The sequence below is a fragment of the Melozone crissalis genome, unplaced genomic scaffold (assembly GCF_028551555.1).
Source record: "Melozone crissalis strain CALT ecotype California unplaced genomic scaffold, PUWL_Pcris_2 ptg000034l_1, whole genome shotgun sequence".
Taxonomy (NCBI): Eukaryota; Metazoa; Chordata; class Aves; order Passeriformes; family Passerellidae; genus Melozone; species Melozone crissalis.
In genome coordinates, this window is record NW_026535812.1 from 9,491,486 (window position 1) to 9,509,155 (window position 17,670).

Consider the following 17,670-nt stretch of genomic DNA (forward strand, 5'->3'; position numbering starts at 1 on the left):
GCAAGGTCTCAGTGTGTACTGTGCAAAATGATCCACCTGGGTCAGCACTCAGTGAATTCTGTCACATGAACAGTCACCATGAGCTGAAATAGAAGAATGAATAACCAGCTGTTCCATTTCCCTACCATTTCTGAGAGGGCTGAAAGGATTTGTTAACTGTTTCCAGGGTTTGTTGAACAGGGTGAAACCAAACCTTCTAACTAACTCAGTGATGGAAAACATCCATGATGGTTCATGACCATTCCTGACCAAGAGATGCACAAATACTTTTGTGTTCAGCCATGCTGTTAAAAAGATTTTTACAAATGGAGCAAACAATATCTGGTTTCACTGTAGCATACAAATACTCTAGATCATCATACCTCTCCCTTCTGAATAGCTCCAACAATTTATTTACAGCCCAGATGCCTTTGGCTAGGACTGCTCCAGGTGAAATACAAAAAGAGCCCATTATAGTGCAGCAAATATATGAATTTTGAAGAAGACAGTTTGTAAAACATGTACATAACCTTGTGTACCTCTGTCAGTGCTCTCAAGAGGCAGCTGAGAGATGGATGTTAGGCAAGCCAACAGTGGTCATGAGCTAGTAAATAAATTACACTGGATGTAGAATGATGCCTTAATATGCTCTAGGAGAAGGCCAACTATGCTGCTCTCTCAGACCTAATGTGTTTACTGAGCTCTCTTCAGTAAAAGTTCATTTCTTCTCATCACTTTTCTTCCTATTTCTAGCCTGAGGAAACTGCAGACACTTCTGATTTCACATTCCTATTCAGACTCTTGAGCGACTTGTAGCAGCTAAAGAGAAAAAACAACCCTTGCAGACATGCAGCTGTCCCCAAGAGCCATCCCTTTCTCAGCTTCCCCAACTCTGGTTCCAAGGGCAGTATGAAGCCCTTACACTGTCCCCATAAATTCCTGATTCTCGTGGCACCCATGTGATGACCTTAGCTTAAAAACAGCAGTAACAACTCCAAGCGATCAAAATGCTAAGATCTGTAAAGAACTATAAACAAGTTGTTAAAAGGTCTTTAAAGAGTGACCAGAAGAATCAAACTAAATTCTATCAAATAATGTTATTTCTTGAGTGTACTCAAGTTATTTCTTAAAACAACCCAGGAAAAACAGCCACTTCTGTCTTCAAGCACCACTGACAACATACAATAAAAATGATTTGGATGTAGTGGCTTTGACTCAGACTTTTATCAGGAACTAGACTCCACCTCATGCCCAGCACCTCACTACCAGCTCTCTGTGATGCCAAGGCTCAGACAAAATGGGCATTATTTTTCACCTTGACACTACACACAGAGTGGTGACTTTACATGAAGCCACATAAAACTGTTTTTTGACATAAGGTCAAGTGAACTGGAATGAGGTAAAAAGAATAAAATCACCCAGTCAAAAATTTTTAAAAAATCAGGGGTTTTGCTACCTTCTGCTGATAGATGATTAGGAAATACTATAATGTTCCTTAGAGTATTCTTAGAATAATGCATTCAGAAATACTCATACCATTTGAAGTTGTGAATATTCACATATTTTAACTATTTCCTAGTATCAAACAGTTTCTTCCCAAGCTGCTCATAGAAAGTTACTATTTCTTCCTTTGCTGCTTTACTTCAAACACAGTTGTCACCTTCACACATTTTTTTTCAGATTCAGTACACAGTAGTATTAGAAAAAAAAGTCCCAAGCAGCTATAATCCTTTACATGGTCACAACAGACAAACCTTATTGAAATGGACTGATCAGCATAAAATTTACCAAACCAAGGGAAGGTGAAAGATTTTAGAGCTTAGATAAATAAAAAGCCCTAAAGGCTACAAACCAAACCCAGCTTATTAATGATGTAATGCCAGTGACATGCAGGCTCCCAAACTTTGATTTTTGTTTAACAATTAAAATTAATCCTTTCAAAAGTACATCAGTTCTACAAGGCTATATATATATATATTTATTTATTTATATATGTATATGTACACACACACTCTGCTTTTAACAAAAGTGAAACAAAGAGCAAAAGGGAATTTGAGGCGGTTTCATGCTACCCATCCTTATACAAACCACTATTTGCTGTTGTACTTCACACTGAGCTATGAACACACTTGAACTATTTCACTTTTAGAATTTATAACCCAGCATTAAAGTAAGGACCACAAAGAATTGCACTGCAATATGCTGCCTCAGAAGGAGCCAAAAATTTCAAGCTGAATAAAAAAAATGCAACTATGAATGTAAATTGGAATAACAGATGTTCCTGTGCTCTCTTTCCCTCAGCCTGTAGCATAATGTTTTCCTGAACATATTTTTATGTAGATATTTGATGTAGCAGTGAGAAATGTATACTTGTTCCTTATCTCCAAAAATGCCTTATTTTAAAGAACACATTAGATTTGTGCACAGGAGTACTACTGATTAGACAATCTCAGTGCTAAAATATTACTGAGAGCTCTATCTGGGGGCTACAAAAGAGATAATTCTAGGTATGGAACTCTGTCAGTTCTATACAAGAACACAGATTATTAGAAGGAAAATGTGCAGGAAAAAAAAAAGAAAATAATTTTATCATTTTTATAATAAAAAGTATTTTTAGTTTTATTTACAGACTGCAACTTGTGTGCCTTCCAGAGCATACAGCAAAAGAGGGAATCTCGTTTACAGTTCTAATATCTAGTTTACAATTCTAATCTCTCATTTTTGTGAAATTATTCCACAACTTCTACTATGTTCGCATCTGTATTTCCTGTTTGTTAAACATAAAGAACCATGCTGATTTCTGATGCCATTACAAAAAGTGAGGATTTCACCTTTTAAAATACTGAGCTGTAATGTAAATCAACTGAAAAAGTATGTGGAGTATAAGACTTGATTAGAAAATGAATTTGTAGAAAAAATTAGCATTCTTTGAAGGTCTGCATGAAGATTCTTCCTCCTCCACTTCAGAAGCATTAACCTACACCTCTAAGGTCAGTAGATAGCTGGCATATACAATTAAAAGTTGCTGTGCAGGAATACAATAAATGTATACATTTTTTGTGAAGAAATTTTTCTACGCAAAGATTTACATTTCAATAGTATTTTATGGATAATTTTTGCATTATCAATATCCCATTTTTTCCCTCTCAATCACGTGGCCTAATGGTTATTAGGAATATTAATAGGATCTTGTCAAGTTTGCAATTAATAATCACACTGAATGCAAAATAAAACAGCAAAGTCTGTTCAGCTGTGAAGGCAACTTCAGAGGAATCTGTTGAGCTGTGAATCTGCAGAAACACTTTGTGTATCAGACAGCTTTAGGATACACCAGCACACACAAGTCAGCTGACGTGCTCTGCTGCACTGAAAGCACCCATCTGACACAAGAGAGAAGGAATGGGTGCCCAGCACTCAGCAGTCCATCAGGGTATCCAATAATCAATGAACAAAGATAAAATGCATTCGCCTCTGAAGTTTTCATAGGCTTTCCTGGCTGGGGTTAAAGACAACTCCCACACACTTCACCAAAGAAACCAAGCAACACAAATATGCCTCCTTAATGTTTTAGTTCAAGTGGGACACAAAGCAAGAGCTTAAGAACTCCCAAACCAGAAATAAACAAAACATACAGCCTAAAAGCAGATGGACATATTTCTCTATCATCTGGTCTTGGTAAAATAAATTATAATTTAGAGCATGTATTAAAAACTGTATTTTTCACTGCTCTCCCAAGTGTTATTTATTCATATATGGGTAAGGCTCTTCTACTCATATAAGACTGCATTTTGGTGGAAAAAGGCAGCTACCAGCCCAATTTCAAAATCAGCTTCAAGAAAAAAGAGAGCTGTTAAGTTCCCCTTCTTGTTTTCACTCCCTCAAATATTCTGCAAAGTACTCAAAGCTCTAATGCTCCTGCAATGGATTTCATAACACGCAGGACTTTGTGTTCTAAAATAACGTTCTAAATTATCAGTAGTTTATTAAGAGTACCTTATCAAATCCTGCTTTCCTTAATCACTACTGAGACCCTTTCAAAGAAACTTTCTTTATTAACAGGCTAGAAGTATGCCAAATAAGCTGAAAACACAATCCAAACAAAAAGGCAGATGATTACTATGCATAGCACAGTCAAAAGCAGATGAGAAAACCTGGAAATCAACTGTTTCAAACTGCACCCGTATTGCTTTTCAAGGCTGCCAGTGCTCTCTCAAACAGAAGATAATGTCCAAAACAAAACTGTCAATTTATCTTAACAATAAAGTGCTCACACAACAAAGCACATGATCATCCTCCTCTCCTAAACCCTTCATCATCTCTCAGCTGACATTTCAACCTTTCCCAGCAACACCCCTATGGTCTCCTTGTTAAGAATCTATCCAGACCCTTTTTCACTGTCCTTTCTGGCTGATCAGCTCAGAGAAGGGCTGGAAGTTCTTTGATTCATCCTCCAAGCTCGGTCCAGCCTGCCAATTTCACTTAGGTATTCAAGAAGCCAGGATACAAACCCTTCTCCACCCTTTGGCCTCTAAATCCAGCTTCTCAAAGACAAAATGAGGAAATGGAGCCACCTGCTGCATTTCAACTTCAGCTTTTCTACAGCTCAATGGCCTAGAACAACCACACTCACAATTCTCAAACATTTCTGGAACCTTCAGCTCCTAAATAATTTCCTCCCCCAGAACTGCTTCCCAGGTGCATTGCTAGTGATCTGCTTGGCCTGATCCATACTCAAATAAAATGAGAGGCACCTGATCTTCAAATGCCTAACTCAAGAGGACAAGAAAGTGCCCAAACCACTTATTTAGAATCAGGTGAGAAACCCACACACTTACCTCAAAGGTGTATTTTTCTCTGTTGTTAAATAGCATTAATATTGTCATCTGGAAAGTGGAGACTTGCAATATGTGCTTCCGTGTGTTCGAGCCAGTTACTTGGGCACCTCCCACACCGACTTCTGAGCCATCTTCCTATTTTAAAATTCCAAAACTACTGTTAGATTATTCTTCACTGAAAAATGTTTTATCCTGCTAAGATGAAAGTTTCATGTGAAACATTTCTCTAGAGGATCAGCCTACAGAGGTGACAGAAAAGCAAACACCTGGGGGCATGGCCAGGATGCTGCTCCAGCAGCTGCCTTACAATGCCAGGGAGACTGAGCTCCATACAGAGACCAGCCCAGGCCATCTACAGCCACCAAACAAACACTGACCATTGCTCAGCATGGAGACTTCACCACCTCTGAGGCCCCTGTTCCATTACTTGTCCACCCTTCAAGTTTTCTTAAGCTTATCTTTAAAGTTATCAACCTATTTATCCTACAGCAACACAATTTCAACATTCTCACAAATGCATGTTATTAATACTTTGTTCTAAGAATTTTGCTTTCAATTTGCATTGCCTCCCACATCTCCAAGCATCATGCCATTACTAGTTCTAGCTTAGCATTTTAGTACTGGTCTAATCACTATAAAATTCCTTCCTTGTACATATAGAAATTATGCATTGTACTTCTATAAACTCTGCTAGAGTCTTGTTTTTGAAAAGATGTTGTCTACATTGCACTCTGCATATGAAAAGCAGGCTAAACTTGACTTAGCAAAAATAAGTAACAAGTTCCTTTTCACTTTTCACTGACAGTCAAAAAAATCTAAACCACTCAAATGCTCAAATGACTGAGGTCCCTTCAAGATCACATTTATTATTTTTCTACAATAAAACATGATGCTGAGTGATGCATTCAAATTAAATTCACAGGGGAAAAAAAGTCAAAGCAAAACTACTGCACAGAAAGAATCAGACTATAAGGTGATGGAAAGCATCTTTTTCTTACTCTTACATTCTCAATGGGTTTGCTTTTATTTTACAGAAGTCTGGAGTTACAAAAGAAAAAAGCATTTGCTTACTTTTAACAAAAGATACAATATTTATATAATCTTGGTTCTCTACCTTTTTAACAGGCCCATAGAAAGTGGCATTGAGATCTGCAGACCCCATGTGATGCTGGAGTGTCAGCTGTCGCCCACTGTGTTTGGCTAAATAAAATCTGTAATAGAATTAAAATGAAAACAACATATAGCTCACATTTTGTATTGAAGAGGAAATACATTTTAAAGGTTACATAGCCTTTTGGAGCTATTGAGGACATTCTTAGAACATTTTTGCTTTTTCAAAACATTAACTTTTGTCAGAATTTTGTTTAAAATCTCCTAAAACCACCAAAGCATCATAATGCAAGCATTGCATTCTCTAATTTTCACATGAGCTGAAAAAGAACAGTTTGCCAGCACATCTTTAACAGCAAAGCTGTTAAAAAACATCTGTGCAGGTAAATAAAATCTGTACAGGTAAGTTTAGAAAGTTTCTTCTTAAACCTCTACCTAAAAATCTGTAGTAATACATACCTTCTAAATATTTCAAAAGCATGTCTGGGAGCTGGAGGGATGTTGCACTTTGGTGTGGCTGACTGGGTAGGCCAGTAACCTGTTGTGAGGACACGTACTGTGAGATCAACACCTCCTAGTGAGACCTAAGGGTAGTTGGAAGAAAACATACACTATTTTAAAACAAGACCATGTTTCACTTTGTATGAGTGTAAAATATTTAGAATTTTGTCTGGCAACAAAAGAAACAGACATATCTGTAAACATTCTTTTTACAAAACCAGACAAATACATTGATTCATCACTATCAGAGTAGATGGCACAGCAAAAATCCTCTACATTATTCCCCTCTGGCATTTAAGAGCATACAGAATTGAACAAGAGGAATTCTTAATCAAGAACTAAGTGTCTGTGATCATAAACAGAACTTGTGATACATACAACAAATCTTTGTAAATGGGTTTTTTGATGACATGCAATAAAGCTGGGTTGCATGAAATGTGTCAGTTTCCAAACAACTCTTTCTAAATGTATTCTCTAGAAGAAGGGAGGAGATACTGCTTATCTAATATTAAACCATAGGGAGCTTATCTCTGGACTGCCATGCCAACAGTTACTCACTTTTGCACAGCCCACCTACTCTCTCTCCCTAAGGACAGCCATGACTCTGAATATTCAGCACTGGTGAGGAAACATTCCCCAGCTAAGCTGAGCATTATTAAGCTTAAAATGGACTACTTTGAGCTTTAGGAGGTAGAATCAATATTTTCAAGGAACACACATTATATGTGTGTTCTTTGAAGGTAAAACACCAAAGCAAACAATATTCAACTTACATAAATCCACTACACAGAAATAGAGCACATTATATTTTAGAAGGTCAAAACCTGCCACCTGAACTCTAACTTTCACTATTCAATAGCAGAGCAGCATTCCTATGCACTACAGAAGAGTTTTTGTATTGTGTGTACTGAATGCCTGTGTGCACCAACCAGCTTGTGCCCAGGAAACTTCTGACAAACCTAAACAAGCTTCAACAGTTTTCTTCCTCCAGACAAAGTGTGGGAAAAGGCCATCAGTGTAGACAGAAGGATACAGAAAATCTATTTATCTGGAACTGAAACATTTGAGCTGAGATGGCAACAATTTCCCAAGATTTTTTGGTCTTTGCCAGACCAGAACACAGCACTAACTCAGAATGTCTCCCATCCTACATTATAAGCAGTTGGTACAAAGTTTTGGCAGCACTTTATTTTACAACATGTCTTTTCAGCATGAAAATGGTATGAACTAGTGGAAAGTACCCTGAAGTGACCCAGTCTTTACAGAACTCCAAGAAATGTTCCAGGATCCCACTTACAGAAATTTCTCAATGTCTAAGCCTGGACTTCCCCTGGTACTGAGCTTTTCACTTTCTGAGAGCAAATCAATCATCTACACAGACCTTGGCACTGCCTGTATCTCAGGACAGAGGATCCAGAAGGAAACTTTGCAGGTAGGATTATTTAGAGAAAAGCAGATGCCTGGCACCTCTAGGAGGCACTGTACACATTCAAGGTACTGAAACTGTTTAAAAAGGAGCAGAACAAACTATTTCATATGAAACACAGCATCACCAGCAATTTAACAGTAACAAAATCCCCCAAATTTTCCTGTATTTCCTAAATAGTACTTCTGGAAATTTCATTAAAAGGCCACAATTAGGCTGACCACAAGGAAACCATCACATGAACTGCTGGTGTCTTGCCAAGAGAAAGATGAAGTTTCAAATAAAGCCTAACAGAACATCTGTTAACATTTTAAATTCATCTTCTTAGCTGTATATAGCTAAAATGAGGAGAGAGATGTCATTTATTAACTCACTTATTTTGAGATTGTCACGTAAAGTATACGAATCTCTAAGCACAACTCCCTCTTTCCCAACATGTCCAAGCCTGCCATGCTACCAAAAAAAGGGAATGCTCCAACAAATTTTAATTGAAATTTATATTTCAGGCATTCCAGAAGCAAAACATGACTAGCCTCTAAAGCAGAGAAACCAAACAAACCAGTAATAAAGCTGCCTGTCCAAAAACACCTTTATCCAATTCCTCTCCATCCTTTTCTGAATCCCCTTAGAGAACATGCTGTTCTCCTACTCATGATGAGTCACAGAATGCTGATGAGGAGGACTTCAGCCAACTGCTTCAAGACAACAAAGATTTCCTATCACCTTGCACAACCAGGGACACTGGACAGAGTATATCCATGAAAATACGCCTAGCATTTAGATTTCTGAAACTGACTCAAACAGGTTTGATGTACTGACCTTACTCACCTGCACACAGGGAACTACTTGGCTCTTGATTATATGCTAATAAGTGCTACTGAGCATCAGTACAGAAAAATAATGTTTTAGAGCAAGTAAACTCATATCTCGAAAAGAATGATGTCTCCCTAAAATATTCCAGGGGCCTACTTTTACAAGGCAGTGTAATTTTTCTAATTAAACAACTACATCAATATTTGACAATTTGCAAGAAAACATCAAAACCTAAATTTTGAAATCTGCAATAAAACAGCAGATTTAGCAAAGGCATGAATTGTGCCAGGAAAGCTTAACATGAGATGGTGTGCTTTGCAAATACCTGCAAAATACCTGCAGCACGCAGCATTTTTCTTGCTCTTAGCAAAAAATACACATCGCAACTGACCATTAACCTTGAGGAATGGGAGGCTGTGCTGGGAAATACTCATGGGCACAACACTGGGGCGGGCACAGCTGGGCGGGCACAGCTGGCAGCCGGGGCCGGGCACAGGGCGCCCCCTGGCGGTGCCGCCCGGCAGAGCCGCTGAGCCGGCAGCCACGGCCCAGCCCTTCGGACTCTCGGATTTTATGGAATGGAACTGGCACTTCTTGAGCTGTGCATGGAAGTCCCAGCTGACTCTGGCATTTCAGGAAACGCTGATACAGTTTATAAGATAAGATACATAGTGAAAAAAGGAACAAGCTGTACAAGCTGACCAAGTCCTTCTCAGCACACGCATTTACCAACAAATGAAGAACCACAAGCGTGGACACAGGTGCAGGGTTTGTACTGAAGCAGAAGGTCAAGCACACAGACCCCAGCACTTACCCCTGTTGCCTGAAGATGTTGCCTGAACTCATCCATCGTTGTGTTTGAGATGCTCATGTCCCTGAACATTCCTTCCAGTTTCGACGTGAATTGACATCCACATTCAGTCTAAAACCACACAAAATCATTTGTTGTACCAGCACTGTGATAACAAAGCTTCTGATAGGCAAACTGCATGATTTAAGTTAGTTATAAATCCCAAAATTACATTTCTGTACTTTCGGTTACTGGAATTTCCATTTGCATTACATTCAGCTCTCAGAAAAGATTCCTATCTTATATAAAGATCTAACCCTACACAGATCTTAACTTGCTTTCCTTCTCTTTTTCCATTATTGTATTTTTGTCTTAGACTTGTATATCATGTTAAAAAACTGTGAAAGCTTATCAAATCAAGACATGCACTTTCACCTGCTTTTAGCACTTTTCTGTAAAGGGGAATGAACCTTATTTATATCACAAGGAAAGTCTTTTGTCCTGGGAGTGTTTTATTGTGAAGGCTGACTGCAGATTACCCAGCAAGATTCCTAGGCCTTGTGAGAATCAGGAACACCTGCACAGGGACAGATGTGCACAGACTGTGTGCCTGTTTCTAACACATACTGTGAATATATGGCAAAGGAAGCCTGCTAGATTCAGCATCCTGACCACTCTGCAGCTCTGTAAGAAAAGAGAAGAGGGCATTTCATGTGCACTGATTCACCTTGCAAATGCATATATGCCCTGTGCTTTCTGAATCACCAGGCTCAAAGTGGTGGAGAGGTAACTGAGAAGGAATTAATACTGAGAAACTTGCAGAAATCTGATACAAACAGGCTTGGCTCACTGATAGAATATGAAGTTCAAAAATAAGCATCAGTGCAGTTTCATTTTAGAATCCCTCTGCTTCAGAAGTGCTTTAATCATTTATCATGCAACTTGAGAAGAAGCTGCAATAGAACTTTAAGGTCTGTTCAACTTTAGGCCTTACCTTCTACTCCATCTCTTGGTCTATTTAATCAGTTATTTACCCAACTAAAGAAAATGTGTTTCTAAAGACTGATATGAAGATTTTTTTTTCAAACCACTTAATCAAAAAGGAATTGAGCACTATCACCAGTCTGCTGATGGAGACAACTAAAAAACAGCAACACAAGCAATAACAAAATTGTACTGTGAATAGCAGAAAATCCAGGACAATACACAGTCTTCAAATTAAATCACTGCAGTTGTCCTATTATTTAAAAACTTAGAAAAAAATTGTTTTCTAGATTGCATTCTCATCACAGGGGCTTTTCAGTACTTCCTTCCTTTTATTTTAATGAAAATATTTGAAAAATCTTTTGTTGTTTCGCTTGGGGCTTTCAAAATCAGCTCTGTATTTAGCAGCCATCAAGATTATATTATCTCTATGTCTCATGTAAAACCAGAAGAAACCATATTTATGAAAAACAAAAAAGAAAGAAAAAACCCTAAAAATTATGCAAATACTGTCTTACCTTTAATTTGGAGATCATATTTTTCTCAGAGTCATCTGAAACACTCTTATTTGTGAGAAGCCTTCTTGCCAAGTGCTGCTTGTAATAGCGTTCAAAAACATCTTTCTCTTGCATAAACCTGAATAAAACCATTGCCTTATCCAATATAGTTTCTACTTCTTGCTCTGTTAGCTGTAAAAGAAATAATTTGCTGGTTTTAATTTTCCAGCACAAGTGTCTTACACAACCTAAGTACTTCAAGTAATTCACAGCAGCAGATGGTCTAACAGTAACCAACAAAACTGGTCCAATATATGATTGACAGCCTAGAGAACAGTGCACTAACTCAATAAAGTGGAGTAAGAAATAGATCTAAAATGAAGGGAAAGGCAAGAGCAAGGGAAGAGGGAAACAATGAATGGGTAGAATTTGACAAATACAGTAAAAGTTCCTGGGTAAGTTTAAAACAGCATGAGGGAAAGCAGTATTAGGAGTAGAAAAGTTAGTTGGAATTAAAGCTTTTTTCTGTTAAGACATCCTTTGCAAAGCCTGTCTAGTGCCACACAAATAAAATGATTATTTGTTTTATAAAAAACCAGAATTTACTATTTGATTCCCAAAGCCTTAGTTGTATGCTCTAATACTAAGTTTTATTTAGAGTAACTGAAGCCTCAGTTGAACCATCCTGGCCAGTCTGGATTCAGTACCTCAGAAAATGCCATGAAAGAAGCTAAGACTGAAGGCAACAGATGTACTCAGAACTAGAAGACAGATATGGTAATAGTTCTCTGGTATGCAAAAACAGTAAAAAGCAGCAAAGACAAACCCTTTTCTTTGACCAAAATAATTTTCAAAAGAAATTATTAGATAATGAGAATAGCTGCTAAACTATAAATATACTTAACAAAATGATATATAAGGTTTCAAAAGAAGAGAGCTGCAGAATCTACCACAACCTAATTGTTTTTTTGAGACATATTTGCTATTAGGTGTTCAGGTATGCTGCTTCAGAGGTAGGTGACAAGCCACACAGATCTCCTTATGCCTGATTTTTCTGTAAGTTTAGATTTAAAGTGTTATAAGCTCAGACATGTTACACACACCTTTTCAAGGTAAAATTCTAATTTCTCTTAATATAAAAATAATTCTGCAAAAAGTAGCTTAGTTTAATTCCATCCAAGTTTACAGCATAAAAAGCATGACATTTCGAGCTGGTTTATACTTACCCCCTTGACTCCCTTTTTCAGCTTATCATCAATAAATAAGGAGAGGTACTCTGGAGACCTGGAGTTGAGGTTGAGGAAGTACTCGAAGTCCCCCGCGATCGTCTGCTTGAAGAGCCGGTCGTTATTGAAAGATTCCTGCAGGAAGCGATCAAACCTACTCTTCAAGTCCAGCAAACCCTGTCAAAAATTAAAAGAAAGCAAAACCATTTTCACTGATGTGAAGCTGTAAGCTGGGAAACAATAATAATAGATGAGGCCATAGAGAAGAACAGATCTGCAGTCAGAGGTTCTGCAATGCTCTCTGTTCAGAATTGTTAGAAGGTATCTGAAATATCATTTGCCTTTTCAAATTTCTATTGCTGCCATCAATCTCTTATAGAAGCAATTTTCACATAAACTGGCTAAAATATTGGTGTCAAACACTGGTGCAGTTTGTTATAATGCCCTTCTCAGATTAAGAAAGCTTTTTAAACATCCTTGTTAAACAGGTTGACTTCCTGTATTTTTGAATCAACAACTCAAAGGAGGTATTTGTTGCACTCATTAAGCCTTTTCTATTCCAAACAACATAGACAAAGTCAGTATCATAAACACAGCATATGGGAAAGCAGAGGCTGAGCACCCATTAAGTGCATCCCTAGAGCTACTGAACAAGTTTGAGGAGAAAACACACTGCAACAACAGGCCTAAACTTGTCAGTGTTTGTGTTTCCCTCTAATTTAATCCAGGGACATGTTCTGCAGTATTCAGTTGTGTGTTTCTTGCTGATCATTAGGAGTCACTGGGAGCATATGAAAATTAGATACGTGCATCAGGGTCCTGAACTGAACGACCTCTTCTGAACTAAACCATTGGACTTTCAGCATCATTTTTAGATCTTCAGCCAAGGTTAAAGCAACTGAGTATAGAAGGGGGAAGCATCTTAAAATCACCTGAGCACCTTGCTAAATAAATATGATACACACAGGTTTTAACTGAGACAGCATTTGGCAGGCAGGTGGAGAGAATTTTACTTAAGTTAGATTTGTCAGGGACAATCACTGCCTGCAAAAACTCTAAGTTAAGTGATATTTACGTCTTCAGGTTCTTAAGAAATTATTCATATGAGGTTACTTAAAGAAGCCATTCAAGAATTACTCAAAGAAGTAGTAATATTTCTTAGGAACTCACCATCTCACTTAAAGGAATGATCTTTAGACAGGCTAATTAATGCGTATTAGAAATTTTAAATTCAAAGTAAATCCCACTATCTCTCTGTTTACCAAGGTTAGCTCATGTCTCCTCTCCAGGAGTACACCATCTGAACAACCTGGTGTTAAACAGGAGAAACTGTTAGTACCTTGAATTACAAAAGCATTTCAACATCCCTTCAAACTATTATACAAAGTTTTAAATCTAATCCCCTGGCAATGCTGTTGCAAGCATCTCACCAATTATGCTCAGGGTGATGTCATGTTGTGGAAGCAGTGCTGAGCTATGAGGGAGTTTTTTCTTGATGGTTTAATGCAGCTTCCATGTCTGTCTCCTTACTGCTATTGTCCTTGACAGATTCACATGAACATGGCTGAGATGAAAAGAGCAAGGTGCTTTCTCAATACATGGATATTCCTCTCTGCTTCCATCCCCTCAGTGGAAGTGGTGGATAAACCTTTCCGGGGGTTTTTCAGCCTGAATGTCAGTCCCTGCCCCAGGACATCTTCATGAGATGCTGGAGTCCATACTGAGGGGTTGAGCTCTGCCAAAGCACATGGGCAAGTCTTCCTCAGCTGCATTTTGCCTTCCACCTTTGTGACAGAAAACCTTGATACTATCTTTATAATTAAGTTTTTAGATCTGTCTTTCTCAGTTAAATTTTTTACGATACCTCTTTAGGCCCATCAGGAGCTAAAATTACTTCAAAGTAATCCAGACCCCTATTTTCCACATAATTTCCACACATTCCTCTTCCCCTGTTTTATTTTTTTCTAAATCACACCACCACAAATGCAAGAGTCCTTAATCATTAAAGCTAATAATTTTTCAAGGGCATCCTCTCTTTTTTTTTACCAGGCCTTGAAGAGGTGATTATTGTGCAAGCCTGGTAAGAAGTTTGCTTCAGCATTGCCAGAAAATTAATAATCCAATCAAAAATGTTTTTATACTCAAATGGCTTCTTCAAAGAGTAACCAGTTCTAGCACAGTTATTGTCTTCAAACAAAACGCCAGATTGACAGACATACATTAAATGTTTCTCATGAAGAACAGACACAAGGACTTGAACCACACATTTTAAAAAACTGCAATGTTTAATGAATATACACTTTCACAAGAAATCTAAAACATCTTCCAGCTATAGAAACACAGCTTTAAGGTTCAATAAACTCTAAAGGTTTTATATGCAAGTTCCAAACCATCTTCTCAGAGACGATGGAAAAGATGACAAATGTTTCTGAAGCATATTTTGTGATCTTGATAAATTAATGGTACACATCACTTGGTGAGACAGAACAAGAAAGAACACTCACATCTTTTAACATGCAGAGCTGTTCTGTTTCTTATGGAGACAGAGAATGGAATGAGTAATTTGTTATGACTGATAAACACATTCACCTCTCAGTCACAGCTAAGCTTGCCATGAAATATTGCCATGTGATTTTTGCCTCAATAAACACTGATAGCTAATGTTACATAAAATGAAACAAAGTGGACACTATAAAGCTATTTGTCAGCAGACATACAACCCACTCTGGAGGCACAGCATTTAGGGAAATCCAAGAAGTTTCCAGCTGTTAGATAATTAGGCTGAGTAAGTTGTTTATTAAAAGCAAGTACTAAAAGCACAAAAACTTGGTATGTGCTTTCCAACCAATTTCAGTAAAAGTTCTAAACATGTCTGAAGATTCAGAGAACATATATTAAAAAGCATTTATAAATCTACCTTATTAATAACAACCCATTTTGAATCAATACTAAGGTATACCTTATAAATTGTGTATGTGGTGAACTGCTAATGTGGGGGATGTGGGGGATGTGGGAAAGAAAGGCAAGTTAAAGTATTTCACTACCTGAATGTAGTCAACTGGATTCTTTCCTTCTCCCTCTTCAGAAACCAGTGCTTTGCCTTGCTCTCTCAGGTATGAGCTCATGCACTCACACATTGTCTTCAGACCATTTGGCACACGGCTGAACAACTTGTACATGCAAGCAAGGTCTGCAAGGAAGAGTGAGACATTATGCAGGACACCTCTGTGTGTTACACTTCTGTAACTCATTCATCTCAGAGCTGAAGCTGACAGCTGCAGTTCAGCCTCTTGAGCCACAGAAAGCATCCTGTAACAGCTCAGGCACCAGATTCCTCTGATCTCCTCTTTCCTTTAGCTGCTGATTGCAGCAGCATCAAAATGAAAAGCAAAGACTGTGTTCAATTATTCTAGGTTGTCTGCAGCAGGAAACCTGTCATTGCTGACCTCCAGACCAGCAAAAGATGATGCTAATTCTAAAGGATAGTGAACCTATTAGATCTTCAGCAAGACTATGCTTTCCAGGGATACTTAAGAAAGTAGCTTCCAAGACTGTCATTCCCAAAATCAAGCATTGCATCCAACTTATTTTTTTGAAAGCAAGTTGAACCAAATAGGACAGCACTAATGAGATGCTTGTTTCTGTATTAAAAGCAAAAACTGGTAAAAACTTAAGAGTTTAATTTATATTTGTCTTAAAGCCAGTCATACAGTTCTACACTACTATGTTTCATCCACCTAAAATAATGACAAGTGGCTTAGGCTGAACATTGCTTTCCAAAAGAACAATCCATCTTTGTACCTTTGTGAAAAATCTCATCTTCACAAAGCAGCATTTCCACTCTACTAGTTATTTGAATCAAACCAACTTTTAACTATAAAAGTTAAACAAATTCCTGTATTTTATGAATACCCTTCAAGATCCTTGCACCCTCAGCCTGAAGGTTATCTTAACTGGATATTAAAGACGAAAGTGTTAAGTATAATATTATAATTTTCTTTTTAAACAGAGTAATTCCTTTTTACAGCTAGGAAATGTGCTCCCTTTGTGCTCTGACTATCACCTAGTAATTGTGAAGCTGCTTTAATGAACAAAGGCCATTAATCAGAGCAGCAAGGCTGCTCCCCATTCTCATGGCTTTAGAGGGAGCACTGATTTCTAAATATAGATACTACAATCCCTCTCTTCGTTATGCTGCTTTAGAAACTTAGCTTCTATTTCCATAATAACTTTCATTCACTCTGTCCCACATTAACCTCTATTAGGGAAAAGCAAATCAAGCCAAACCCTTGTGTTTCAACCACTTCAATAAGCTGCTTCTTATCCTCAGAAAGAGCCAACTCCTTTCTGCAACACCCTCTCCCCAAGAATTGGTCCTGCTTCTGTTTAAGTCTTTTACACAAGTACTTTTTAAATAACTGCCTATGGGCCAAAAAAATGTGATACATTTTCACAAATACATATTAGAGGAATGGAAATAATAAAATAAAATGGCTCAGTGGTCAACGGCTGACAAAAACCACAATAGTATTCAATATTCAATTTAATAGTATTCAATAGTATCTCATATTTCTTATGAGATACTTGGTTTACCAAAAAACTACCTGTATCTGGTACTAAACAGAAACAAGTTAAGTGTATGGGCTCTGTTTTAAGAGCCATCTAATAGTCACTGAATATTCTCAGATGTTTGTGAAACAGTTACTAAATGTTTCCATGATTACACAGAAACACAGATGTTAAGCTTGACTTATCCCATGTTTAAAAACAATAAGCAGTATCAGAAGCATTTGTGTTTCACAAATGATGCAGTCTTACCTTCTGTCTTCCCATTTTTCAGCATATGAACTAGCCCAGAGTTCTCCATTTCCACTATAGTTTTCATATGCTTGGAAATAAGCTCTCTCTCAACAACTTTCACAATGGGTTCTTCTGTTGATTTATCCAGACAGTGCATCACCCGCTCTATTTCTTCATTAATTCTAGCTTCTACTTTCTTTATATATACAGAAGCACTGTTTTCAGCTAAAAATTTCTGACTTTCCATCTGTGATTAACAAAAATTAATACTTTAGACTTTTTTGTAAAGGGTAAAAAGAAAACATGTCAGATCAGCATTTATAATCAAGTTCAAATCAAACACAGCATGTCCAACACATCAAAGATTCACATACACACCTAACACAAAATAAAGGTTCTGTTATACCTAATGTGTTACATAAGGGGTGCATGAAATATAAACAATGCATTTTTCATAGCAAAACAACCCAAACCAACCTAAGTTTCCAGTTGCCAATTACAGTTTTAGCCACAGGTTCAAAGAAAACAAAGATGGGGAAAGGGAGGGATCAAAAATTCCTTCCAAATACCAGTTGATGGTAGTTCTCTTTATTCTGAGCATGTTATTTCATGTCCAATTGTTTTTATTCCTACTGGTCAGCAGAGTCTTTGGAGAAAAGATGTTTTGTTTTTCAGGCAAAGCTAAGTAATAGAACTTAAATGAAAGTAG

General features: G+C 37.5%; 1 protein-coding gene across 1 annotated transcript in view; it reads right to left on the reverse strand.

Annotated features, from left to right (window-relative positions):
• The window catches only part of CUL3 (cullin 3), a 55,650-nt gene that overhangs the window by 2,836 nt on the left and 35,144 nt on the right, over positions 1-17,670 (reverse strand). The window contains exons 6-13 of the mRNA XM_054282299.1: positions 16,980-17,208; positions 15,206-15,351; positions 12,162-12,338; positions 10,957-11,127; positions 9,479-9,586; positions 6,384-6,508; positions 5,929-6,025; positions 4,815-4,949 (exon numbers count right to left, since the gene is read on the reverse strand). Of these exons, the coding sequence (XP_054138274.1) occupies positions 4,815-4,949; positions 5,929-6,025; positions 6,384-6,508; positions 9,479-9,586; positions 10,957-11,127; positions 12,162-12,338; positions 15,206-15,351; positions 16,980-17,208 (1,188 nt within the window). The remainder of the gene's footprint in view (positions 1-4,814; positions 4,950-5,928; positions 6,026-6,383; positions 6,509-9,478; positions 9,587-10,956; positions 11,128-12,161; positions 12,339-15,205; positions 15,352-16,979; positions 17,209-17,670) is intronic.